Source organism: Musa acuminata, chromosome BXJ3-9 (genome assembly GCF_036884655.1).
Source record: "Musa acuminata AAA Group cultivar baxijiao chromosome BXJ3-9, Cavendish_Baxijiao_AAA, whole genome shotgun sequence".
Taxonomy (NCBI): Eukaryota; Viridiplantae; Streptophyta; class Magnoliopsida; order Zingiberales; family Musaceae; genus Musa; species Musa acuminata.
The window spans coordinates 10,021,964-10,034,414 of record NC_088357.1 but is presented as its reverse complement, the minus strand read 5'-3'; the positions used below and the strand labels follow the sequence as shown (position 1 = coordinate 10,034,414).

Sequence of the window (12,451 nt, the reverse complement as noted above, 5' to 3'; positions counted from 1 at the left end):
TCAAGGGCAAGCCAAGCAAACGACAGAGCCATGGCACCTCGATCTTGATGCCTGAAAGCATGCTGCGACGCAAAGAGCTGGCCCCAAAGAACTCACAAGGCAAGGGGGTTCTCAGTCCCCCACCACGGGTAAGTTGGTATAAAGGGAAAACAACGCAAATAGCTACTCGGCTGCCGATCGCCCGAGTACACCTCTGCGTAGCCTGCTTGCCTGGGAGTGTACTTCGGCTGCCAATTGCCCGAGGCCACACCTGCGCTGCTAGCCCGCCTGCGTCGTGCTCCTCGGCTCCATGCTCTCCTCGGCTCCATGCCTCTCGAGACCACACCTGCGTGGTCGGCCTGCCTGCGTCGTGCTAATCGGCCCCATGCTTCCCGAGACCACACCTGCGCGGCCACCCCGTCTGCGTTGTGCTCCTCGGCTCCATGCTTTTCTCGGCTCCATGCTTCCCGAGACCACACCTGCGCGGTCAGCCTGCCTGTGTCGTGCTCCTCGGCTCCATGCCTCCCGAGACCACACCTGCACGGCCGGCCCGCCTGCGTCGTGCTCCTTGGCTCCGTGCTTCTTAAGACCACACCTGCGCGGCCAGCACGCCTGCGTCGTGCTCCTCGGCTCCATGCCTCCCGAGACCACACCTGTGCGGCCAGCCCGCCCGCGTCGTGTTCCTCGGCTCCATGCTTCCCGAGACCACACCTGCGCGGCCAGCCCGCCTGCGTCGTGCTCCTCGGCTATGTGTCACTCGAGACCATAGCCTCTGCCCGGCTTGTTCGACTGGGTTGTGTCCCTCAGCCGCACACAACCCTCCTTGACTACGAAACTTCACGACCCCCGCACCCCTGGCAACGGACCGGCTAACGCCCGGCAGGGACAGTTTCTCAAAGCCGAAGCCATGCGTCGGACTCCCAATACGACAACCAACGTATAGCTTCTTTCGGGGGGGGGGAATATGATGAGGATAATAACTGCGATAAGACTCGTGTGATGTCAGCTATCCCAAATAACGCCTCACAGCACCTGGTCAACGCAGATCGGAACGCCAACCGAGGCACATTAACATCCCGCTCAAGCTCAATCCTTTACGCCACGCCAACACCAGTGTCAGACGCTACCAGCCTGCCCCCTGCAAGTGGGCAGCTCAGAAAGCAGTAAGCTTCCCGATAAATACCCTCTCGTTCATCGGGGAGGGGAGAAAAGAGGGAGAGATCCCCTAACCACCATCATCTGACTTGATCGTCGGAGAGGTCGGGCCGAGCACCCCGACCCGACCTTTGTGCAGGTGCAAAGCCGAAGGTCCCCGCCGGACGCGAAGGCGAGGAGTTCCTGGCCGGAGGAAACGACGACCCCGTCCCGACCACCTTGGCGGATTCGAAGACCGTCTCGGGAAGATCCCCCATTATCCGGACCTGAATCGAGCCGCATCGGCCTCGAGGCCACGGCTCAAAGATTGTTTCCCACAACAAAAATCTTAATTTTTGCACCCGGAAATAACAAGCAAAATAAACAATTATATTATCCACCAGCAAACAAAAACCCAAATATTTAAGAGAACTTTTTGGAGATCAGGAAACTAAGCCGAGCATAATGACATTGAAAGAGCCTTAAAAGTGATTGATATGATGATTGCCGGAGACATCCACAATTACTGCTCGTGCATGCAGAATAAGAAGCCACCGTAAAGTAAAATAAAAGGAAAAAGACTAAGAAGATGATGTGTTGAGTTGTTATATGCAAGGGTCGTCTTACTGATCCAACTTGATATGCCAAGATTTAGCATACCAATATTAACCAAGAACTAGTATGGATGATACATTGATACGCTCCAAGTATTATGTGCCGGTATATTTGATACATATTTGATACGACTCAAGCTCGATATGTATCGTACCGACAACTTCATCGATATATCGATCGTTCCTTAATACTTGTCATGGTTGACAATTCTTGATGGTGACTACACAACTAATTGTAGTGTTTGATATTGAGTGTAGATTTTTTTAGATAATTAAAAATAGTGCAAGTGTCAGATGCAACCACTCGAACTATGTATTCTATAAAGGATCTCCTGTAACTTAACTACATGAGATAATTAGAAAATATTCTTCAAGCAAGTTGGTACCTAACAATGGCTATACAACAAGGCTTATTATTAGTTAAATGCATGCTTTGGTCCTGAAAAGAAAATGGTATCACCATTCCTTTTTCTACACACTAAACTTTCCGAGAATAGTTTTAATAGCTTCCATATTTCATTCTGAACCTTTCTTTAATGGTTTCATAAACAACTGTGAATTACTAGAATTCACTTGTCTAGCAATCATCATTAGACATTAAAAGTTACTCTGCTCCTCATATCACAAAGGTTCAAATGCATTAATTAGTACTAATAGGCTTAGTCTTTAACCATACATGATTAGTCTCTGAAGAAATAATACTAGTGATTAGAATCTAAGGCAATTGGTATATATGTTCTTAGGTTACAATCTAAGGCAATTGGTATCCCACCTTCCATGTTTTGTTTTCATGGTGGAAACGGGTAGAATTCCACCGGATAAGGAGGTGGAGGACATTCCACCCAGAGAAGTTGACTGGTTACTTGAATTCTGCCCTTAGGTGGTGGTGGCTGGTGGAGCACAACCTGCTGTTATAGTATGGCCGATAGAAGCGAGAATAACAAGCAGGAATCGTAGATCATATAAAGAAAACAGTCATGGATGGATCCCCACCAAACCCTGTTTTTGATCCGACTTTTAACAGGCTTGTAGGCAACTCTGCATTATCTCTTCCCTCACTAAGTCAAACATCCTTTGACCTCCGGACGTGTTCACGGCCAATATATCCCTTGCTGTTTCAGCTTCAGCCGTGAATACGTACCGTGGCATATGGTTTCCTTATGCCAGAAGCTACGAAGCTCTACCTCAACCAACACAGAGAGAGAGAGGATCAGAGTAGGTGGCGCACCAGCTACCGCCGCGGCTGGAGAGGGTGTTGAGAGCAAGAAGAAGACACCGCCCAAAGACCGATGATCCTTTTCATCGAGGACGAAGCATGAAGAAGAACACAGAGAAGCTGTTCTTCAAGTGCACCAGATGGCAGGTGGAAGAAACCACCGATCTGGTCAACTGCCCCTACCATTACTTCTGCGACAGCGCCTACGAAGGAGACTACCCGCCCGCCGTCGACCTGTCGGTGCTGCTCTTCGCCGTTTCGTGCTTCCTCTCAGCCACCGTCTTCACCCTCGTTGAACTCAGATGCAGGCGGAGCTCCGTGGATGTCAGCAACGGAAGAAGGTGGAAGAGAAGATACCTGTTGCCTTCGGGTCCGATTGCGCTTCCTTTGCTCGTCCTAATCTTCGCAAACGGGCGCAGGATCGGCACCATATTCCCTCTGACACACGTCGGTCCCGCCCTCCTCCAGCTCGCCTATGTCTCAGCCCTGGCTTTCAGAAATCGAGCTGCCACCGACATCAAGTACGCAGTGCTCGAAGCTTCGACTGTTTCAGGAATTCTGCATGCCAGCCTGCACCTGGATTCCGTCCTCTTGCCTTACTACACAGGGTTGGCAGCTCTGAGACAGTCTACTTTGTCCGGCCTGTGTGCATCATGTGTGTGCCGTAGGGAGGCATTGGTACTCGGAGGAAGCCTGATTGGCTACAGAGGATGGTCCAAGACTACAGTGTCGACGGCCACTGCTCTGTGTTCCAGGATGGCGTGCAGGATTTACGGAGAAGAAAAGCTGAGCTCGGTGATTAGGATGACACTGGAAGCAACAAGCTGGCTTCTGGTTGCAGCGGACTCCTTGGATCTGATGGTGGTAGCTGTTGCACAAGGGAGCCGGTTTCGTATGATAGTTTATGGAGGGCTTTGTGCTCTGATCTTGCTCAATTTCCTCAGGCTGGTGGTTCATCTCTCGGCTCGGGCAGCAGCAAAAATGCATCACACTGAGAAGAAGGTAGAATTTTTGTTATGATGATGTTCGAATGGCACAGTGAGGAGAAAAATTATACAGAATACTTCAAGCATATTGCTACAGATTCGTGCAAACTTGTACATTGACAAAAGAAAAAGCTCTTTGATATAGTAATTAGCTATCCGTGGCAGAGCAGATCAACGGTACATATATCGAATCACAGCTGCTTTTAAATCCAATTAAACCTTTGAAAGTCAATGAATCATATAAATTTAGGTGTTACAACCAATAACAAGCAGCTGTTGATTCTGTGCTCGGTGCTTAAATAAGTTTTTAGCATCATCTACAAGAATAAAGTAATTTCATAAACAAGGTTGACAAAATACACTAGCTGTCAGATCCTAACTATTTGGGTTCAGCCATGGACAACTGTACCACCCAAAATGGTATGGCACGGCCGATATACCGACCATCCCCGTCTTGAGCGGTTCAGTTAAAATAATAAAAAAGGAGAAAAAATGATGAGGCCCTATCCGACTCAGTATTAAAAAAAGAAAAAAATTTATAGCTCGCAAACATAAGCCCTCTTCTCGTGTACTATGCCGCTACCGCAGCCCCTACCATTGCTTCTCTTCTTTCTTCTTCCATCACTTCCTTCTTCCTCTATTTTTCCATCGCTCATTTCTCTTTTCCCTCTTTTTCTTCAACCCCGAAATACTGGTATGCACCAACGTACCATGTGTAGGTACACAAGTACTGGCCGATACATATTAGTCCGATAGACCACCGAGACGGGTTTGGAACCTGAAATTGTGAGCCTTGGGTTCAGCTATGTGGTTCCATTTTCCAATGATTGGCTCTGTTGAGGGAAAAAACCCATAATTAAACAAAGAGCTACCAGACACCTTATCATTTCTAATATTCTTATTGTCTTCGCTAGTGGATTCACACATCTTTAAACATGTCCGACTAACCTCAGACAATTCTCCCTTATATTATGCTGAAGTTGAAACTAATCATAACTAAAAAATTTCTAATCTTTTTTTTTATTACTCCATGCATCCATCTCAAATGCAATAATAATTTAAGCCAATTAAAATTCAGTGAAAGAATTTGCACTTTGAATATACTATACCATGAAGTATATAAGGAATCTTACTAGTTAAACAAAATTCATCAACTCAACTAATAATGAGTAAAAAAACCCTCAACCTTGGAGCACTAAATACCTGCTGAGCAAGCATGTAAAGTATTCTAGTAGAAACTGCAGTTGTGTGTGTCCGAAGGAGATTATTATCAGCTTCTTCCCTTTCCAATCATATCCATATCTGTAGATAAAGAAGTTATGCAAGGAACTTGACAACATGGTCTACAGTACCAAACTGTACCGCCCGGTATGGGCGGTACGTACCGGTTCGACAGGTTGTCGGTACGCGGACCGTCTGTTACCGGTCCGAGTGCACTGTAGTACTGTAGCAGTGCTACAGTACTCGGCACACCTGAGTATACCGCCCGGTATACCTGGGTGTACCGTTCGGTATACCGTACCGTACCGGTACCGAGCCCAAGTTGAAATGCCGGTACGGTACGATATTGCGAACCTTGCTTGACAATATACATCACCAACAGAAGCATAAGAACATACCCTTTGGATCCATATCCACCAGATTCAAGAACAAGCTTGACTCTCTCAACATAATCTTCAGGTAAGTATCTCCTAGAACCAGGATCTGCTAGAACAAAGCACTAAATGAGCATTTCAATAAAATCTGAGCAAAAAAGAAAAGGTATTTCAATTTGATATCAAAGCATTTGACCTTTAAGAAAAAAAAGTACCATGTGAATCATGAGCAGGATGCTGTTGTGGCTGGAATAAAGCATCGAAATTCCAAAAGCTACAAAAAAAATTTAAATTTCATCAATTAAGTCAAGCTACTAAATAGCAAAGTATAGAATATTGAAGAGTTAAATGCATGAATCATGTTCAGGACTAATAGAAAAGTTTGAAATAGAAGTCGTTTAGTATACTCAACAGTCAAAAAAAGCACTAAGCAATCCATCTAAACTTGAAATAGAAGTCGTTTAGGGTAAATAAATTGCTGCATATAGAGAAAAAATCACTCTTTTGACAATCTTCAATCTTAAACAAATTTCAGCTCTTAAAGCAAACAATCAAGAAAATAATTTCTCTCAGTATCCAACAGAAGGGGTCAATTCAGTTTATCATTACAAAAGTAAAATGAAGTAACCAATTTCATCGAAATACCAAAGTCGATAATTCATAGTTATGTTTCCATGAAATATGGTAATTATCAGAGAACTTTTCTTAAATGCAGAAATTACCTAATCAAACCATCAAATCTAAGAACAAGGCATATGTTTCCAAATTTTTATCAGATATCAATTTCCAAATTTTCTATATCATATAAAATGTATAAGCATAACCAGAAAAGTTGAATAAGTCTTCCACCTGCTTTCAACAAAGTTATTTGTCGGCATCTCCTCAAAACTACACAAGAAGCAAATTGGGATCGATAAGTCTTTAGCATTGTTATAACTTGTTAGTAATAAGAAAAAAGAGATTTTTACCCCATTTGTAGAAAGATACTTTGAATTTCCTCACGGACCTGAGACAAAGTAATTTGAAGTTTAAGGAAAACCAAAATTGCAAGCCTTTCAATGACATAGCAAGTCCTCTTGCTTGATCAAACAGCAGAAGGGAAGCGAATGTGACATGTCAACATATTATGTTGTTTGTTCTGAACTGATTATAGATATTTAATTGAGTAGAGTGTGAAGCAAAACAGGAATACAAAATGACAAGTGGTTGTGACAACACAGTTGCATAGATCATCAGATTGCATAGCCTTATGCAAGGCGATTACATGATTGCATCTGTATATGTATTTCCATATAGAGCTGCACAGATCACAAGTTGTGAAACATTGGTACCAACAATGATGCTAAGTATCATGCCAGTATGACAAGACCCATACCATACTGGCTGAACTAGGCCATAAAACAGCAAAGCCTTAAATGTCAAGGCCCCCAGGATCAAGCTTATTTATGTTAAAAAGACCTTAATATTCTTTTTTAGTTTGAAGTATCGATGTAGGCACAAGGACCACTGAATCGAGATAATCATGATGATAAGACCATTTCCTCTTTCTTAGTTTTTGGAGTCCATGCAGATTAAATATGCATCTCCAAAAAATAAAAGTTAGCCACTTTTCACCTTATTCTGTTTTCTTCTCTTTTTCTATCGAAATTACCAAGTTTGTATATCAACACTCTGTCATCAAAACTTTAACATAACAAAATAACATGGCAAGTTGATATAACACCGACTTTCATGAAAATTGCATCAAAAAGTTAGAACCTTTGTTACAGCAGTACTTAATCCATTACAAGCCATCACAAGAGATGATGGAAGATGGCACATATATATTGTTTTTAATTATTTCTCAAAATGTAACTGCATTATATTGCAAAGTAACTTAATATGCTAAAGTGAAACTATTGCTAGTCTTGACAACATATGTATAATCACAATTCACAAACTTAACCAGGACTTCAACTTTCTTTGAAATTAAATACATAAAGGTATACTCAACAAGTGGAACCAACTATTTGTCTAGCCAATATGTCTACTTCAAGCATACATCATCAGAAGTAACAGAAAGTGAAGAGGTTAGTTTAACTATGCCTCTAGCAAAGGTTGCAGATAGCCAATTTGGTTTGGTTGCACCTGAGCATTAAGATTGTACTCTTTGAACTCTAAAGCTTTTCAATCACCCCTTTGTAGAAAGCAAAGATAAAAGTAACAGAATGCAAATATTTGTAAGAAATATCTTATTCACAATATAAGCAAAATATGATGCAGAAGAGTGATATCATTACAAAATAGATCATCATCACCTAAAAAAGTGTATATACAAATGAGAATTAGATTGCAATAGCTGTGAATACATTTTAGATGCAGAATAATGGGGAAATATACTAGTGTTATGAGAAAATAGGAAAGTAATCAAATAATACCAGGAAATGTAACTATATTATGAGTAAATAAGCCAAAAAGTGGATGAAGACAGAGATAACAATAGTAAAATGACAGCAGAATATGGCTAGCATAGTGATAATAGAGAGAGATATCAGTGACACCAATGAGCAAAGATGGAAAAATCAACATAAGATGGAGAGTACAGCAGAAAATTCAATCAAATTGTAGATACTCAATGTTGCCCAGGCAACTATCACAGGAACAAATTATGATCACCAGTTTTATAGAGAAATGAAAAAAAACACGGGTTCTGAAACCTTTCCATCTTCAATTCTTTCAAGCAAAGCTTTGACTTTACCCTCTACATTTTCGACCTACAAAAGAAAGCAAAACAATCGTAACTGAGCATATTTGAAAAGAGCTTAGTAATAATCTAAAGTAACACACATCAGGCCAGTGTAGCATACCTAATCCAATTCAATCAGTCATAGAAGATGCAAGATAATGCAAGAAGATATATTGGCCAAGATTTCATTTTTTTTATATGTTTTTGAAAATGCATGATGTGTTTGATTTAAAATTAGTGTTCCAGCTAATTATGTTCAAGCTACTCTTGAAAAAGTTGACTTTTGCCTCACAGGTATTACCTGGTCTTGCCATTAGAATTTAGAACAACAATACTGTTAGCCGACAAACTACAATATGTAGCCGTTCATAACTGCAATGTTCTCCTGACAATATCACATTCAAGCAAATAGACTTGGCTATTACTCTGATCTATAGAGGTTGACAAATATCTAAATCGTAGATGATCAATAATATACTTAGGTCCATCAATGTACAACTTGCATTGCTTATGATATACTGACCTTCCCAAGTATCACAAAGAAAAGAACAGTTCATTAGCAACATAAAATGAATAATCAATCTCCAGTCTTCAGGCCCTTTATCATATATTATAGTCTGACAAACTCATAAATAGGCCACTTAAAGATCTGAAGATTACATGTGAAACCTGTTTTAGTGACAAAAAAATTTTAAACTTTGACAATGATAAAAAAGGAACAAAGAAAGGAAAACAAACAATATGCTAGAAATCTCATTTTTCACAAATGCTAAACAAATAAAGTATTTCACCTGATATGTTAATAAACCAGTAGAAGCAAAAAAGCATTTGTATTCATAATTTTTCTTGGGTTTCAGGATCTAGAGAAACAAAGTATCAATTGTGATGATATCTTAAGACTTAACACATAGCTCAATTGTTCATTCTTATGACAAGTGGATTTCAGTATATGAAGCAACTTTGAAAATTAGAAGATAAAACATGGACAATGGCAAAGCCAAAAACACTACGAAACTTATCCAAGGGAAAAAGATAAATGTCATCTAGGACAAAAAAGAAAAATAAATTACCCATGCATGAGAAGAAACAAAGGTAACTTTTTAAAAAACAAATTAAAACACAACTAAGCCTATAATATATTTACTGAACTTGACTTATAAGCATTATCTAGGAGACTAAGAACATTAATCAGCATTAATTAAAGTTACATTTATTAGTGATTTAAAGGAATAATTAGTAGAACATCAGTGAGAGGTTATCCTTTGATTAAAAAAACAAGAGCACTTTAATTATCAAGCTTCTACAACAACAAACTACTATCCTTTGGAACAACAAACAAATTTAGTTAAGAAGTCCTGCAACAACAAGCTAAGAGTACTTGATACATCAGACACTAAGAATTAATCCACTCCACCTTTATTGTCTCAAAAAAAAAAAAGATAAGTAACAATATATGTCATTCCCTAAGGAAACTCTTATTCACAAAATCAAATTTCTTTGATCCTACAAAATTATGGTAAATAAAAAAAAATAATATTCCTATTTGATGCCGTTTTAATACATTTATAACAGTGTAATCTGTTAACTACAACGTTCTGCGGTGGTTTTGGTGGTCATACGAAGAGAGGAGGGAGGAGAGCACGTACGCGTGGGGCGTCGTTGACGGCGGCAAGGCTTTCGCTTCTGCCCGTCAAGAGCCCTCATGGCAGACATCGATGCCGAAATTGCCGATTTCGAATACGCCGACGCCATCGCGCCCTCTTCTCCTCCACTTCTCCGACGGCTGAGGAGGAGATAGGCGCACAAGGAAGCGTGCGCGGCGACAGAAGCCCAACGCCGCCACGCTCGGCAGCTGACCCGGCGGACGATAGAAGCCCTCCGCAGTGCGCCGTCGCCAAACGAGCTTCCTCGACATATTTTGCTCTCAACAGTTAATAACAGCGGCAAATAGTTCAGACTAATTAAACCACCTTTAGCATCCCAATTTGTCTCTTTTAAAAAATTATATTAATATCCGTATAGATCTATTTACTCTAATACTATCAGTTTTACTAATAAAAATAAAAAAAATATTTCAATTGATGATGGTGGACGGTAATATTCATGGAGTCGCAAATTGTTGTTGTAGATGAGGAGAACGATGACAAAAGGTGAGAACCACTCTACATTTACGTCAACGTCGATATAGTTATTGAGTATCTCGTTCGCTGTTATACATTTGTATTGGCATCGACATAGTTACCAAGCAGCGAAAGGACCATCGATGTAAATACCAAGCGATTTTTTTGTCGCTCGATAATTACTTCGATGCTGACGTTGATGTAAAATAGCCTTCACCTCTCGTCAGTACTCTTTTCATCCACAATAGTTACTCACGATATCGTCGTCTACCACCATTAACGTCGTATGTTATCATTGACCAGAATGTCAAAATTATTTGTTTACACTTTGATTTCATATTTTTATTTATAAAACTAATAATAATAAGATAAATAGATTTAGATATTTTATTTTTATAACTATAAAAATATCAATATAATTTTTTAAAGTGTAAGGATTGAGATATTAAAGGTGTAATCTATAATTAGCCCAAACAATTCTCGCCTCTGGTGGCTCATAGCATATAAAAAACTATGTTAAATTTACATCAACATGAATCTTTTAAGGTAAAAAGGATGTTAGATTATTTTTTAAGGTTAAAAGAGGATGTTAGATAATGTGATCCAACAAAAATATAATAAAATTTTAATTATATTCTGATTAAAATTATGATCAATAAATAATGAGTTATAATCTCAAGAAATTATGTTGACGGAGGAACTCTCCCAACTTACATCTACCTTTACGCACACCCAGAACACTCGGCCACTTGAATTAGGTGCAGTGTCTTGGCTCAACTACAGCTTCAAGTCACAATCTGAAAACAACCTGCCGCTTAGGCTAATAAAAAACCAGAAAGAGAAATGAACTGCCAAAATTTGTGCTCTTGCCACTAACATCTTCCATCAAATCTAAGAGGATAGTGCGTATGTGTTTGGGAGATTTTGATTTGATGAGCATCATAATTTTGACATTTAGTTGATCTCCTAAAACCCCCCATGCATTCCTCGACCCGTTTTACATGCTTCGCCTTCACCCCAAAGGATTTCTGCACCCTCCTTGATTCAAGGTTTTAGGTCGCAAGGCCTTTGTCATGCGTGTCCACATCTCCTCACCACCCAACCACATGAGCAAACCATCCTTTAAGACGGAGGCTGATTCTTCACATGCTTTGTTGGTGTTCTTCCCTTCTTTGCTTCATCTTAAGGATGGCTTTCTTTCCTCAGGAAGACAAATCCAAGCTCGCATCGAACGGTTCCAAATCGCTTCCGGAGCTCCTCAGGAAGGCTTGTGCTCAGTGCCATGGCTCCGGCCTCAGAACTCTTTCCAATCTGAGCTCCGTCGATGAGAGTACTCTCGACAGTGATCTCGATCACAAACAGGTTCGATCTCTTCACCCTGCATCGTATCTTTCTCATCTGATCGCGATCTCTCTCTCCTCGTCAGCGGATAATACTGGAGATTCGAAGTCGAGCGATGAAGACGAAGTCGAGGCCTCAGGAGTTGCTATTCTCAGGGAAGCTCGCTCGGGCTGTGTCACCAACGACAGGAAGAGCGGATATAACCGGAGAGGAAGAACACGACGACGACGATGAGAGCGAGGCATTCTTCTCGGTGAAGAGCTGCTTTTCTTGCTGCTCCACTGATGGTTCGACAGAGTTGGAGGAGTTCGGCTCGTTACTGGGAGAGTTCCGACACTGCGAAGGGTGGCCTTTCGGCCTGCGCCGGAGAGCTGTTGCCCTTCCACCGCTGCCGAGCTCTCCTTCGGACTCTTGGATGTGGCACAAGAGAAACCTTGTCACTAGAACTTCGCCAAAAACCTTAGCTTTGAAACCATGACCGACACGCACGAGATTTTATGGAATATGAAAGAACTAGAAATCTCTGCGCATCTCTCTTTTTATTTCGGCGGATGGGTTTATTAAGTTCTATGATGATTTGACAAAACATTTCCTCTATCTACAAATCCATTTCTTCTTTACATATGATGTAGGCTTAGCACCATTTTAGCTTTTAGTTCTTTTATGTGGTTACTCTACATGTGTATTTTGTATTAGAATAGTGTCTGTTATGATGAGCATAATATCATGGCATTTGGTTCA

General features: G+C 40.9%; 3 protein-coding genes across 7 annotated transcripts; 2 read left to right on the top strand and 1 right to left on the bottom strand.

The window, feature by feature from the left end:
• Nucleotides 1-2,348: 2,348 nt before the first annotated feature.
• Nucleotides 2,349-10,172, bottom strand: LOC135648887 (phenylalanine--tRNA ligase alpha subunit, cytoplasmic-like). Of its 5 annotated transcripts, none has more exons than XM_065166889.1 (8): nucleotides 9,896-10,172; nucleotides 8,221-8,277; nucleotides 6,493-6,530; nucleotides 6,374-6,412; nucleotides 5,740-5,798; nucleotides 5,549-5,636; nucleotides 5,133-5,231; nucleotides 2,349-3,934 (listed from the first exon to the last, which is right to left on the bottom strand). In XM_065166889.1, the coding sequence occupies exons 3-8, from the start codon at nucleotides 6,495-6,497 to the stop codon at nucleotides 3,595-3,597; spliced, it is 630 nt and encodes a 209-aa protein (XP_065022961.1). In that variant the 5' UTR covers nucleotides 6,498-6,530; nucleotides 8,221-8,277; nucleotides 9,896-10,172; the 3' UTR covers nucleotides 2,349-3,594. The 5 variants fall into 5 exon arrangements, 4 of the variants coding, with proteins under 4 accessions (XP_065022961.1, XP_065022962.1, XP_065022964.1 ...); XR_010501125.1 differs by lacking the exon at nucleotides 2,349-3,934 and adding an exon at nucleotides 4,016-4,762 and having other exon boundaries at nucleotides 5,549-5,633; XM_065166890.1 differs by having other exon boundaries at nucleotides 5,549-5,633; nucleotides 6,493-8,277.
• On the top strand, nucleotides 3,043-3,565 carry LOC135650050 (uncharacterized). The gene is made up of 2 exons (XM_065169139.1): nucleotides 3,043-3,489; nucleotides 3,551-3,565. The coding sequence occupies exons 1-2, from the start codon at nucleotides 3,043-3,045 to the stop codon at nucleotides 3,563-3,565; spliced, it is 462 nt and encodes a 153-aa protein (XP_065025211.1).
• A 1,195-nt stretch (nucleotides 10,173-11,367) lies between the features above and the next one.
• LOC135583645 (uncharacterized) lies at nucleotides 11,368-12,350 on the top strand. Its single transcript, XM_065168410.1, has 2 exons — nucleotides 11,368-11,731; nucleotides 11,796-12,350. The coding sequence occupies exons 1-2, from the start codon at nucleotides 11,516-11,518 to the stop codon at nucleotides 12,186-12,188; spliced, it is 609 nt and encodes a 202-aa protein (XP_065024482.1). The 5' UTR covers nucleotides 11,368-11,515; the 3' UTR covers nucleotides 12,189-12,350.
• Nucleotides 12,351-12,451: the final 101 nt, after the last annotated feature.